Genomic DNA, 15,312 nt, shown 5'->3' with positions numbered 1-15,312 from the left:
TTCGTATTGGTGCCGGGAACCACACGGCACATAAACTGTAACACTAAATCAGACTTTGAGTCTGAATTCCATCATTTAGCCAACCTGTCACTAGTAGGTGGATACCTACATGCGAGCTACTTTTAATTGGGTAGAATAGAAAAGAATAGATTTATTTTCAAAATTGGATACAAGGTATCACTTATTGACGTCACATCACTTAAATCTAATTATAACTACTACCGCTTCCAAAGCGTACGTATAAAAGAGACGTGATAATAATGCGACGTATTAAGATAATGCCGAAATACGTAAAATGACGAGCTGTCAACTAAACCAAAAGAAGCGGCGGAACAAACTACACTGCAGCATTTACATCGGGCGTCAATTTAGAAATATAGATCTCTTAAAACTTCATCGTGGACGAATTCACATTGTCTTAATTAAAAAACATGAATGAATGTAGAACTAAATGATATAAAGTATTAAGTGGTATTAAATGAAAAATTTATATTTCTTGTTCATTCTTATAATGTACGTTCATACATATTCATGTCTTTATCCGTTACGGGGCAAACAGAGCCAATAGTCTCGCACAGACTGAAAAGACATGGCTTTTCAATCAGCTACATGGATTCATCTATATATGTACATAAAATATATAAGTAAATAAATAAAATGTAGCCGTCAACATATATTTGATTATTTAGACAGCCCACGAAAGCTCAGGGTCAAAAGCCCCTATCTGAGCCGGCATCTCTAGTCAGTCAATCAGTTAGTCACGCAAAAATGGATTAAGTCAGCTCAGTAGGAGATCGGAATCCACTGATTTGTGTGTTCAAACTGATCATGACCTTGCTAATCCGAATCTCTTGAAAAATTTAGAAGTGGTCCGACAAGATTATTAATATGCTAGAACAAATGGCTTAGTGTTATTATAAACTAGAGGCCGCCCGCGACTTCGTCCGCATGGAAACCCTATCAATCCCGCGGGAACTCCGGGATAAAAAGCCTATATGTTATTCTGGGTATTAAGCTGCCTACATACCAAATTTAATCGTAATCGGTTCAGTAGTTTTTGCGTGAAAGAGTAACAAACATCCATGCTGACATCCTGACATACAAACTTTCTTAGTCGATAGTGTAGTCAGAGCCAACAGTCTTGAACGACTAATAGAAAAGACTGATAGGTCAGGTTCAGCTGTTTTGGCTTATTGATAGGTTGCTAGCCGATGTTTATACATATTAATTAATTTAAACAAATTAATTAATAAATATTTTATAAACACAATACCTATAACTAGAAATATCTAGATGCACATTCACTTGCTTAAATGCAAGTTTTCTCGCAATATTTCTCTCTTTGTCAAAACACTTACCAATCAAACTCATCTACGTGATCCAGAAAAAAAATATTGGTACTTTGCCGCAGCAAGATTCGAACTCGCGAATAAAGTGACTCTTACCGACATTTTTATTTTCATTCAGAGCGGTATCCTATTTAAATTAACTCATCAGATTCTTAATTGAGCCCATTCATTCATCTAATGCCATCTCTCCGTCATTCGTGTCTTGATAGAAGACAATAAAAATGGACATCTCTATCTTAAAGCGAGATTCTGCTAAATGGCCTATCATTAGTTGATGTGCGCAAGCGACGCTACAATGCCCGTCATGATCTCCATTGAGATTTTAACAATGAGATAGTCTGAAAGTGTGTTGATAGTTTTTTCTGATGATTTATCAAGATCAATAGCATTTACGACTTGTAATGTAAACTTGACTCAATTAGTATTTGCTGTTTGCTTAACATCAGTTTCTGTATGTAGGTTTATATAAAGAATGTGAGCACTCCATCTCTTTCCCGCGGATTAAAAGGCGACTAAAGATTTGGCTTATATACATAGGATTCTTCTTATAGGCTAGCAACCTGTCACTATTTGATTCTCAATTCTTTCATTAGGCCTAACAGCTGAAATACGATGAATTGTAACCGATTGACAACTTTAAAGAAATAGGTTAGTGCAATTAGGCGAGTTACGATTTTAATCGGAAAGTTCCTAAGTAGGAGACGTTTCGACGAGCGGCGTTCGAAAAACCGGGAGTCGAACTCGACCGTCACGGACCCGCTACCAACGTAATTAGCTAAGTAAACTTTTCTAACTATTTTTTTTTTCTTGGAGAAATGACTTGCCTTAAACGACTTGTTCTGTGTCCCATTTCTTGTTGATAATAAATAAGTAGGGATTTGTTTGTATTCAAAAATAAAAAAAAAATAAAGGAAAATAATTATGTGAGCGTGACGTCGTGTTTGTGGCTGAGCATTCATACAAAGACCAAAGAGTTTCTCGCACATATTAATCGGTCATATCACACAAACAGCGCAATAAAATTTCGACATTGATTAATAAAAAAAAATCTTAAAAAAAGTGTCGTGTTTAAAAAAAGAACATTACGAAATAAATTGTCCTTAAAAAAGCAGAGTAAGAAACTGCATGAGCCGGAAAAAAGTTAACTTAGCCAATTTACGAATCTAGACCACTCTCACTAAAGCAAAAAGAACTGCGACGCAAAGAAAGCAACGTCAGGTGCGCCCCCATTTCACTTTCGAATGACTTATCTACCGCGGCGAGCGAAATTCAACTTTGTTACATAGCCATAAAGGTTTCAATTGAACGATTGATGAATTAGTGAGTCAGTGAACATTTCATTATCAAGATTTACGCGGAAACCCTTTAAAAGCTGTTAATTGTCAATGCTCATTCGCTTCCTAACGATTCCCTAGTTCTCCGGTCTGTGTAGATTCTTGGCGGTCGAGTCACTAAACCACAAATGCTAACAACCGCAAAATTAACAGTACTCTAAAAAACGCCCTTTTCGTCACTGCAGGTCTGAAGATACTGCCTTGCGTGACCATTCCATCGCTGGATGGTCGCCCAAATATTTTATCCACTAAATGAATCTCAATTCCATCATTAAGCCAAATAGCTGAACGTGGCCTTTTCAAGACTGTTAGCTCTGTCTACCCCGCAAGGGATATATACGTGACCATATGTATGTATGTATCTTTTATCCTGAAGGCAAATCCCAACAGTGCATGGTGAGTTCTTGAGCCCTTCTGCTCTCCCTCAAAGCAGATCGTGACCATAAACCACCAAAGCTTCTTCATAAAAATATAAATTCGTTTCCACTGCAATATTTTGGACGTCACAATAGTCACTTTGGGTCAAAACTTGACTTAAGACAGTAATTCACTCTTACCGGAAATCATAGCTCTTCTCTAGAGAGCTCAGGATTGTATACAAAAAAGATTTAATCTTTAAAGTATACTGTATTGATGTTGTAGTATTTCACTCTATCTCTATCTCAATTAAATTTGAGTGCTAACTCTTGCCGGTGGAGTTAAGTGGAGCTTCCTCCATTCATCTCTTTTCGCATTTTCATCATTTTTTTTTTGCTTGTTGTAATGTTTACTTTTAACTTTATTTGATCTGTTTACTATTTAAATGATTTCTACATATACAAACACTGGCACGATATTTATTATAATTTTACGATGTATTATTTGAACAGTTGCCTATCCAATTAGGTCGAAAGTTTCAATAACTCAGTTGCAACATGAGTCACGTTAAACGGTTCGCAGCGGTGTTGTTTGTTTGTCTTTTGTAGTGTTTATCGAGAATCGTGATGTCGACAGCAGCGGCTCGTTTTTGCGACGGTTTCTTTTATCTTTGCAGAGAAAGTGACAATAATTTTGTCGTTGACGTTTTAACAGCTCTCGACGGAATAAATGTGTGTCTTTTTGCCTGCAGTACGTATTTAAGACGGAAGATGGCGTGATAACCAATCCACATAGTTCATCGACCTAATTTACGTTTCTAAAAATGTTTGTGAGATATTAGTGTCACGGGCTGAAAAAGGTAATTTGCCTCCCTTTTTGGTATATCCCGCTTTCTCTTGTCCTCACTCGAGCAAGGTTCAGCCAATCGATGATCTTAGCTCGTGCAGACTCCGCGGCGCCGCACTATCGCGCATCTTGCGCGCGCGCCGACGAAAGTGCAAGTCGCCCAGTTCTCATTCTCACGACCCCCTCCCCTCCCGGCGCAGCTCGACTACTATCGATTATTCGAATTATTTACACTTTCAGAAATCGAGTCCACGAATCCGATCGACGGAGGCGATAACGATCGTCGTGTTTGGTCAATGCATTGTCTCGGCTGATTATTGCTCAGAAAACGGTTATTTAGCTTGTAATGATACTGTTACTGCGATATTAAATTCAAATTGCATTGGACCTTTGAATGGATTTGCTGTAATTGAAATGCGGTGTTGGACAATGCAACTCACGTTTTATGCATTAATTTGATGTTTATTTTACAAGTTTTTTTTTATTTATTTTAATCTATTCGTTTTGCTACCTTCTCTTTCTTACCATTGCGATGTCTGATTGCATTCCAGTGTAATTAACTTAATACACTCATATGGTTATCGAAATGTTTAAATTTTTTTAAGGTTGTCGTTGTTAAAATTTAAACTACATACATGTAGTGCTGTAAAAAAATATTCTTTTTCAGTAACCTAAACCGTCAAAACTATATTTTTTTTATTGCGGTTCAATGATCAATAGTATTCAAAAGTCATACAGAAGAATTTAAAAATATAGAGACAACTGTCTCAAAAATTTAAAAAAAAATCAGTTTCAATTGCTTTTGCATTAAAAGGCAAAAGTCTATACAATACATCTCAATTAGCAATAACACTATTATATTTTCATTCTAGCCAAAGATAATAATCTTAATCACACTGACACCAGCGCAGGTCGTGCTCTCTCCCACCCACAGCAAAGTAATTCGATTTAATTACTAACACGAAAAACCATTATAACTGCAACGTATATTTAACTAGTTTTTGCTTCGCTCACAGAAAATATTTCGGAAAAAATAATTATGTCTATGTTCCTCCTGAAAGTCTTTAATCTCTATGCTTATCGTCAAAAATCTGTCCAGTATTTTTGACTTCTATTAGTAAAGACAGGGTATAAAGAAACTAAAAGGTGCATCTTTTGGGTTGCAAGAATATGATAATAAAAGAAGTTAAAACGAAGGCGTCAAGAACATGCGTTTACAAAATAAAAACAAAACAGAAAATTAATTTCGGCGCACGCGCATTTTTCATTTTAATACCTAAACTTGGCCCTCAGGCCGGTCGTTTAGAATCATTTTTAAGAGTACATCGCATTTAAAATTATGGTTTCTCAGAATTTTCACAAAATATTAATTTGATCCGAAATAAAGAGATGAGCACAGCTGATGGAATTTATTAAAGTTTTATGTTTTTCGTGTGTATTTGTTACGTCTATTTTCATACTCTCCTCTTTTCTGGAGGGGTAGACAGAGACTGCATCTTTCCACTTACGACATCTTCGCTTCATCCAAAAATATTTGTTATGAAAATTCAAGAACGAAATTGATTTAACTCTTCTAAAATTCCAGGTTAAGAAGTACCAGTGATTAGTTGTATGTGTAAATGTTTATCTTATATATAAAATTCTCGTGTCACAATGTTTGTCTCCGTACTCCTCCGAAACGGCTTTACCGATTTTAACCAAATTTTGCATGCATATTCAGTAGGTCTGAGAATCGGCTAACATCTATTTTTCATACCCATAAGTGTTAAGGGTTCTCCACCCTTAACATTTTTTTTAACTAAAAATTATTTATATGGCAAAACAACGTTTGCCGGGACAGCTAGTCTACTAATAAATTCGTTTGTTTGTCCACAGGCAAGTCGAAAGATATCCAAATGTGGTTATCTGTTCGTCGCCCCTGGCTGGGACTTCTCCAATCCTCTCTACAGAACAAAGGTAAGTCCCTTCTTATTCTAGAACGAGACTAGAAAAAACCGGCCAAGTGCGAGTCGGCGTCGCGCACGAAGTGTTCCGTACCGTCATCACGTTTGTTAGGTACTTAAATATTTATTTTTTATATTCATTGTTTCTACATTTTTATTAAACATCGACCAAAAATAAATTGCTTGAAAATAACGTTTGTTATATAAGAGCCTAACCAAGGATGGATTTTGTTGCAGTTTTTTTTAATAGATAAGAATGTTTATATTAATACATGCTGCCCGTGCAAAGCCGCTCGCTCGGGTCGCTAGTTCTATAATAAACGCGTCAAAGCAATACTTACATAATATCGATACAAAATGATCGACGATTTCATCGATACGATTACTCGTGATGAGTTTCCATCTCGTCGCGAATAATGCCAAGACATTTGTATTGATGACGATGACGAGCGCTGATGACTGGGATTTTCGACCTCTCTGGTAGGGTTGACATGTTAAATTACTTTTGAGGATAACCTGACCTTAAATTTATAAACCCAATATATATTTTTGTCCAAAAAACCTCTGGGTGAAAATATATATTTGGTTCTACAAAATTTAAGTTCAACCCTGCCAGAGAGGTGGAAAATAGCAAACTGTTATTTATTTATTTATTTAAATTACATTGAACAAAATACAAATGCATAGCACAATTGGCGGACTTAATGCTAGAAACATAATCTACCAATCACCCATTGGGTCTGACAGAGACAGAGGTTCAGTCCGTCTATTGTTTATATTAATTTTGTTGTTACAATATAGTATCAAGAATCAGAAGACATTGATTCTCTCGATGTTATTTATTCTTGAAAATAATTGATATTTTGCCTACTCTTGTATAATCCTTTTTTATTTTATTTTACATTTATTGCATAACAGCTGTATTTATACTATGAAACACACTTTTGTAGTTGTAGAAAGTATATTAGTATCAAAGTACGGACGGAGTTAGTTCGCCGCATTCCGACACATGACTTTTTCTGATAACTCCGAACGAATGGTAACCCTATCCCTGGGGGCAATGACCCGAACTTGGCACATTGTGAAGAACACAAAGATTTATTTATACATCGTAAAATGAGTGATAAGTCTCATTTTGCAAGTGCAACTTCTCTCGCATAACACTTCCATTAAAATTTATTTTTAAACCCAAATTAATTTGCAGCCATTCAAACGATCCTGACAACCGAATTGATAATGCAGTTTTCGATGCATGATTAATATATTGAATGCATTCTTTTCAAAGTTATTTTGCCTCTTGATAATAGTACTCACATGGGTAAACGAAAACCAACTTTATCTCAAGTAGTATAAAAATTGAATTATATTATGATAATTTCATGGCAATTCGCAACTTTGTATGGACTTGAATTTTCTTTTTCGCGCCAAGTCGACCCGCGTCGGCCATATTTTTTGGACACTTTTTGGCGCCAATGCGTGCCCCCCGCGGTTTTTATCGTAATCTTTCAAGTTCGTTTCGCGTCCCGAACTTTTTCGACTGTTTGCAAAATACTAATATTTCTCTCCTTTATCGAATTTACGTCTGGGAAAAAAGGAATAAGATACGAAGCGTCGCCTGTGTGATCGAAGACGACTGATCTGAGATAAAGTTGAAAAATCATCTCCGAATTTCATTAAATTCGAATCCGTGATAAGGGTATTGCAAAATTATTTTAGGTTTCCATTTTTATTGTTTTTTTTATATTTATTTTACCTGGTGTGTAGATAATTTTTGTGAAAAACAAATATATTATTATTTTTGAGTTTTTAAGTAAGTAAGGAGAGGACTGTAAGGATCGTAGCAAGTGGAAATCATATGTTCAAAGTTTAGTTATCTATAGATAAATCCTTCCTCAGTCTCAAACTCATACTGATTCTGATCTAAAGTGATTTTGCCCGCGTCCGTTTTTTAATTCCAATATTTCATTCCTTTTTTTATTTTATTTTTTGTGTTTCATTGTTTTTTTTTAATTATGTTTGAATAATGCAATGGAACACTAAACTTTTATACTCTTTAAACCTACTTCTTAATATCCTATGGCTTCGCTTTTATAAGGAACGAACTTTTGTGGCGTGTTTTATTCGAAATACAAAAATCGTATACACTGATTTCAAGTTTTAGGTTCGGCGAGAATGTAAAAACGTTATTTTATCGGCGGGTCCCATCTCGATTAATTTAATCGATCCTTTTTCGATCGATACTTAAGGTTAATAGGTGTTATTGAGGTTATAAATATTCCGATAATCCCTTTAAGGTCTCCGTTTAGAATCTTACATCTTCAAGGTCATAAAAAAATGTCAAATACATTTTCATACGTACTTTTAACCTTTGGTACCCATGAAATGCTAAAGATTATACCTTTTGCTTACCAATGATTGTCTTTGGCATTTTTATCTCAATTGTATCCTTGTCCTTGTCCTAGAGAGATGTAGAGTCCGCCTTTTTAAATCCAAGTGGGATGAGGTCACAAGGCTTACAGAAGTGTTAGAAGGAAAGAGAATATGTATGACTTGTCCACGTTCTTAAATAGACCCACTGGTGAATCATAAGTTGATGACCTCAGTAGACCTATCACCTATGCCCAATAAGAAATTCACGGAAAAGAGTTGGAATAGCGTTTTTTTTAAGGGCCATCAACCACATCGCACAAGTAGATACACATTTATTGATATGATCTCTAATTTTGTGCCGTGTGGTTCCCGGAACCAAAAAGAATAGGGCCACTCCATCTCATTTCCTGTCGATGTCGTAGAGGCGACTAAGGGATAGGCTTATACACTTGGGATTCTTATTTTTGGGCGACGGGCTAGCAACTTGTGACTATTTGAATCTCAATTCTATCATAAAGCCGAACAGCTGAACGTGGCCTGTCAGTCTCTTCAGGTCTGTTGGCTTTATCTACCCCGCGGCTCCCGCGGGACTTTAGACGAGACGATAGACGAGACTATATGCATGTATGTATATGTATATCTAATTTTCTTTTTAATTTCTCGCCCGCACACCGAATCCTTAACGAGTATAAGATACAAATCACTTGTTTTATCTCTCGATTAAGAGACTATCATATTTTTTTAATGCAGTCATATAAACTAGAAATCGTCAATTACAGCTGCGGTAAAACAGCGATATCGGACAAAGTGGATAATACCCGACTTTCTAGCCGTTTCGCGTTTTGCCCGCGCCGCTCAGTTGACAAGTGGCTCATGGCATGCACGAGTGACTTGAAAGGCGAAAATTATACTATGTATATCATTTAAATAGATGTCATTTCAAGTAAAATATTGCAATTTGGTTTATCTTCCATCGGAAGATTTGAAATTTCTAGTGAATGGCTTTTGTAACTGGTTCTCAGGAAATTGTCAAACTATTATTTAGCGCGTATATGTTATATGCTAGGAATAGTTTAAAATGCTAGTAATAGTTTAAATATCATAAACATACGAGTATTCAGTAAATATCCTTAAATTAATCACTTATTTAAGTTTATAAAAATGTAATATGAGCCAAACGAATGAGCCCATTTTGATGCGATATTTTTTATTGATATAAATCAGATTTATTTTATTTGTACTTTAAATCGACTTAAAACATAATAATTTCCAGAATCCTGCAACATTTGAATTCGAAGAAAGAACGACGATTCTAACAAAAAAGCCGCCTCAATTTTTTTTTATAAATTTATGCACCGTGAGAAACCAAATGTAACTCATTAAAATACACTTTTATTTTTTAAAATCAATGTCAGGATGTCTACGGTAGCCAATGCAGCGTGTCCGGGCCTAAATCATTATTTGACATTTTCGGAAACCAACCATTTTTTCTTATATAATAGTTTATTTTGAGGAGTTTAGATCAGTCCGAAACGAATTTTTCTATTATTGTACGTCTGCTTGAATTAAGTGATTTTTAATAGCGACTTCCTTTGTTACATCGTTTCAGTTCTTATTACGAACTACATAAGTTCGTTATTAAATAATATTTTTGTTGAGAATAGAAATTATAATGAAGTTGAACAAAAAAGAAACATTACATAATAAAGACAGAGTGGTTTTTGCTTAGCAGTGGGATTCTTCGTACATACATAGGTACATAAAATCACACCTTTTCTTCGGAGGGGAAGGCAGAGACTTCTTCGTCTTACAGTTTATGAGATTTAACCTGAAATTTTAAAAGTTTCTTAACAGTAGTGAGTAATATAATTCAATGAAAATGTCTTGCAATATTTTTAACGTGCAAAACCGGAAGCATAACTTGTTATTGTGTTCATTGTAATTGTACGCGAAATCTTTGGATTAAAATGTCTGAATAGATTAAGTAATATATTTTTATTCAACATTTTCATTGAAATGGTGACCGTTAAATCGTTTTTTTTTTATTGAAATCTTTTATTTCTTGGTTATAACACTTCAGTCGTGCGGCACAGTGTTGTGAACGCAATACGTTGCGTAATGCGGCTGCGCGGTGCGTTATCGCTTGTGACTTATTGGATTGACGTTTATTATAAAATGCTTATGCTTATCATTCATCTAATAAATCATATTAAATTAAAGTTTGACCGGCTACCATTTTGATTTGTAACTTGTGTAAACTTTAAATTTTAAAGGTTATATAATGTTGGGAGTAACACATCACTTGCCCGAAAAAAATTGAAAGCGCAGGCTTTATACATTTATTTGTTATGCCTTCTCATATTTCTTTAATACATACATATAGTCACGTCCATATCCCTTGCGGGGTGGACAGAACCAGAGCCAGATAAAGTCAGCAAAGACCAGGAATTGAAGCTTTGCAGTGTAGAAGGCAACGATGAAAGACAAACGAGAAGCATAATCTACTATTTTAAGCACAAATAAATTATAATAATATTAGAATAAATAGATAAGAAAGATGAATCCATGCAGCTGAACGTGCCCTATCAGTCTTTTCAAGATTGTTGGCTCTGTCTACCCCGCAAGGGATATAAACGTGATTATATGTTTGTATGTATGCAAGAACGGAATATGCGCTTGTTGTTTCATTGCTTACCTCTTGTTGCGAAACGAAGCCATTCAAAACTAACTAGACATTTCTTATACCGCAGACTAATATGGACTTAAGTAAAATGTTCCTGATAAAATATTACTGCTCAGGTCACGATTGAGAAATATAATGAACTAGCTGTGCCCGCGACTTCGTCCGCCTGGAATAGTTATTTTGGGCATCATTGAAGCCCTCGAGGATGAATAATTTTCTCCGTTTTTTTTCATATTTTCCATAATTTCTTTGCCAAGTTGCAGCGTGTTTTTATATAGCCTAAGGCCTTCTTCGATAAATGATCTATTCAACGCTTAATCTATTCAAGAATTTTTCAATTCGAGCCAGTAGTTCCTGAGATAAGCGCGTTCAAACAAACAAACAAACTCTTCAGCTTTATAATATTAGTATAGATTTAAACACTATCTTGATGCTACGTAACTGATCTGCTTTATCACTAACGATGAAATGGATTATGATCTTTCTTTTCACTCTTTCTACTACTTAAGTTATGCTCAATACTAGAAAGAGATAGAAAAAAAAATTATGCATTTCAACGTTCGCGAAATAGTTCCTTCGTTGCGAACAAGAAACATAGTGTGATTAAGGGAAAGGCTCATAAACTTCATGTCTTGAGATTCTTCTTTTAGGCGATGGGCTAGCAACCTGTCACTATTTGAATCTCAATTCTATCATTAAGCCGAACGTATCCTGTCAGTCAGTCCTTCAAGACTGCTGGCTGAAGACGTGATTATATGAATGAATTCACTACAATTTACAAATCTGTCGCTAAAGGTTCCAATGTCAATTCCATCTTTAAGGCAACCAGACTAACATGGACCTTCAAGCATAGATAATATCAGTTTTGCCTCTATTTCTGAAAATCCACTTCTAAAAAAAATTTTATACGGCTTCTGAATTGCAAGTAGTCGTGGCAAAATAACCGCGTCTAAAACTCCACTTTTAAGTAAGTTCTGCTAATTATGCATTTTACGACCGCTCGACATTTTGCGAATGCTGGCTCTGTCTACCCCGCAAGTGATATACACGTGATTATATGGATGGATGTACTTTCTGCGCCTATGTATGAGAGTGAATGAGCTATATTTATTGTGTCGCCATTGTGTCGCGGAGACTTTGTCTTGTTTTTATTGGTCCTTACGAAATCGATCGGCAGGTTTTTTTTTAAATGACACATCATTAATTTTGAGTTTCAAACCGTATTATTGCAGTGGTCAAACATGAACTGTGATAAAAGTTTGGTACCTTATCTTATCAGGGGTTTCAATCCGAACTAAAATCATTAAGAAAAAATGTAGTAGGTACAGTCTGTTATACAGTTTTAATTATTATATTCGGATAATAACATTATAATATATATATTATAATATATAATACGAGTATTATATTTAAATATTTTTCTTTATTCATATTTTTTTTTGGAAAACGCGTTGATTTCTTTTCAAGCATAGCAAGTATTGAGTTATCTCCCAATATTACGAGATATTTGTGAAAAAGTTTCCTCGGAGGGAAAAAAGCGTTATTATTTGAAAAAAAAAAAATATCAGCCTTCTCCCAGTCAACCTAATTAATAAAGAAATTACTTTTATTTTTCAAAAGTACATTAGATTTTTTGAAGAAACGAATTCATGCCAAGTGACTATACGTCCCTACATTACCTTCTGATATTTATTTGGTGCATGTTCTCGACCTGATGTAGTTTTAATGGCGTCCTGTAATGCATAAATAATGTTCGCGTTAGGTGCTTTGCGAATCAGGTCCGCTGTCGCAACCAGGGATGGGATGGTAAAGATGTTTTTAAGTATATGGAATATGAATAAATCGTATAAAATAAGCTAGTCTCAAGGTCGAGGTTAAAATTGTTAGAGAATTCTGTTACGAGATACCAAATTAACTCTGCGTTATTCAAAGTCACAGTAAAAAGCAAAATTTTGTTTGCTTTAAAACCATTACACGCTATGTGATCTCTAAATACAACGTTTAAATTATGTTTTAGTCAATCAAGCTTTGAACTTGTTACTATCTTAATTTCAATTCTATCATTAGGCCATCCAACTGAATTAGCATTGGATTCTCTATGAGGATAAAGACTCGTGTCTTTTTTTTTGTATAATATACATCAACCTTTTAGCGTAGTTTTACCCGCGCGAACTTAGATTATTTATAAGCGCTGTCTACATCATTTATTTTTAATTAATAGATACTTTAAGACCTAAGCTAACCGCGCGAATTTAGCGCCACCTGGAAAAGAATACAGGTTTATCGCAAATCTCACGGGAACTTTAGTTTTTACCTGGATGAAAAGTACCCTATGTCCTTCTCCAGAATCTTAATAATATATGCAATCTTAAACATACATGAGATTGTCTTAAAATGATTTGACAATGCTATTATAGCTATCCCTACCAAAATGAATGTGAAAACTTGACGTTTGTCAATATCGCCACCTGGCGGTCGTGATTGCCATCTCTATAACTTTCCACACCTGTGGCTATTTATAGTCTTCTAGCAAAAAACCTACCTGTCGATGTTATTTTTAGAATCTTAGCAAAAAAAAAATCGTTTTTATATATTATGATCGTTAGCCCTTTCTTCACTCGCCTGAGGCTGTAATGTAATTTGATATAACAAACAAAGGCGACACTCTATACGCATGCGCGAAGCACCGTGACGCGTTATTAGACTAGAACGGCGTATGCGCCAGACCTTTTCCAGTGCTGTATTTACACGTGTTTAGTTTTGTCATATCAAATCAACACACAGCCTAAAGCCCTAGGTCAAGAGATGTGAAATTTTTCATGTAATTTCCATCGATCCAGTAGCGGGAGAGGGAGATAAGAAGATCATGCTGTTTCATGTTCTTAGGTTCGCTTTGTAGTTAACGGAAATCTGATAACTACATTAAATCTGACCCAATCTTTGATTTTTGATAACTACATTTGCCCAAAAATTTGACAATATTTTTATGGCCTGCCAGCCTGTCAACCGGGACTTGATGAAATTTAAGGGCCTTTATATTGCTTGACATACGTACAGACATAGATATGATTACGTCTATATCCCTAGCGGGGTAGACAGAGCCACCAGTCTTGAAAAGACTGATAGGCCACGCTCAGCTGTTTGGCTTAGTGATAGAATTGAGATTCAAATAGTGACAGGTTGCTAGCCCATCACCTAAAAGAAGAATCCGAAGTAAATAAGCCTATACCTTAGCCGCCTTTTACGTCATCCATGGGAAAGAGATGGAGTGGTCCTATTCTTTTGCTAATGGTGCTGGGAAGCACACGGCACACATTGTTTGACTGATTTTTAATTACATTTATCTTTTCACAATTACGTTAAGTTATGAAGTAAACAGTCGCTAAGCCCGTGTAAACTAACACTTACTTATTGCCATGCAAATTTGCCCCACTTTCTAACTTGCAATAAATTATCGTCGTCAAGACATTGTTGTAACAACTGCACTTAGGTATGAGTGAGATTTAACAATCATCAATTTCTGTTATGCCGACATCATTGCTCCGTCAGTCACCTGATACATTTATGCGTACCAAATGTCAGATGATCATTTTATACATATACATACATATAATCACGTCTATATCCCTTGTGGGGTAGACAGAGCCTACAGTCTTGTAAAGACTGATAGGCCACGTTCAGCTATTTGGCTTTAAAATATGATATTTTTGTTGATAAATTTGTGACTAACCTTTTTTCTACTTAAATTACTTTTACATGACTGCCCAATTAAAATCGTTAAAAACAATTTCTCACTAGCTATGTAGATGTCGTCACTGCACTAAGGGGATTTCCCGCGATATACCCACGTGGTTAGAAATTAATTATTTTTGTTTAAATACGTTTTATGTCAGCTGAAAATATGATTCAGTCTTTTCAAGACTGTTGGCTCTGTCTACCCCGCAAGGGATATAGACGTGACCCTATGTATGTATGTATGGAAGTGTGTATGTATGGAAGTATGTATTTATGGAAGTATGTATGTATGTTAGTATGTATGAAAATATGATTGGGAACGCGCTGTCCTGACAAAGAGGTAACCAAGTACATAGCCAGTACAAATCATTTGATAACAATCTGTTAATTCAAGAATTTCTAAGTTGGAAATCGTCGTTATTATTGAAGTTCCCTGGGCTGGGTCGGGCCGTTCAGCTTTCCCCTTGATTTAGTGGCCGATACCACGATCTGGGATGGTCGGGAAAGTGGTCGAAATGCCGGCACCAGATTGGATTGCTGGTGCTTAATTACAAATGCCCTCAGGGTGGCTGTCGGTACTCTTTCCGCTTTCACGGGAGAATTAAATTGATTGTTATTTAAAAAAGTTAGTTGATAACTCATGTGGTAGTTAGTTGGAGTAATGTAACAGAAGTTTTTTTTTTTTTTTATCAAAT

General features: G+C 35.5%; 1 protein-coding gene across 3 annotated transcripts in view; it reads left to right on the top strand.

Moving 5' to 3' along the window:
- LOC106138439 (protein outspread) overlaps positions 1–15,312 on the top strand; it is a 290,023-nt gene that overhangs the window by 88,642 nt on the left and 186,069 nt on the right. For all 3 annotated transcript variants that reach the window (XM_013339589.2, XM_060944352.1, XM_060944351.1), the window contains exon 2: positions 5,762–5,842. In XM_013339589.2, coding sequence (XP_013195043.2) covers positions 5,762–5,842 — 81 coding nt within the window. The remainder of the gene's footprint in view (positions 1–5,761; positions 5,843–15,312) is intronic.

This window comes from Amyelois transitella, chromosome 5, assembly GCF_032362555.1.
Source record: "Amyelois transitella isolate CPQ chromosome 5, ilAmyTran1.1, whole genome shotgun sequence".
Lineage (NCBI taxonomy): Eukaryota > Metazoa > Arthropoda > Insecta > Lepidoptera > Pyralidae > Amyelois > Amyelois transitella.
The sequence above is the reverse complement of the archived record's forward strand: the minus strand, read 5'-3'. Positions and strand labels throughout refer to the sequence as shown.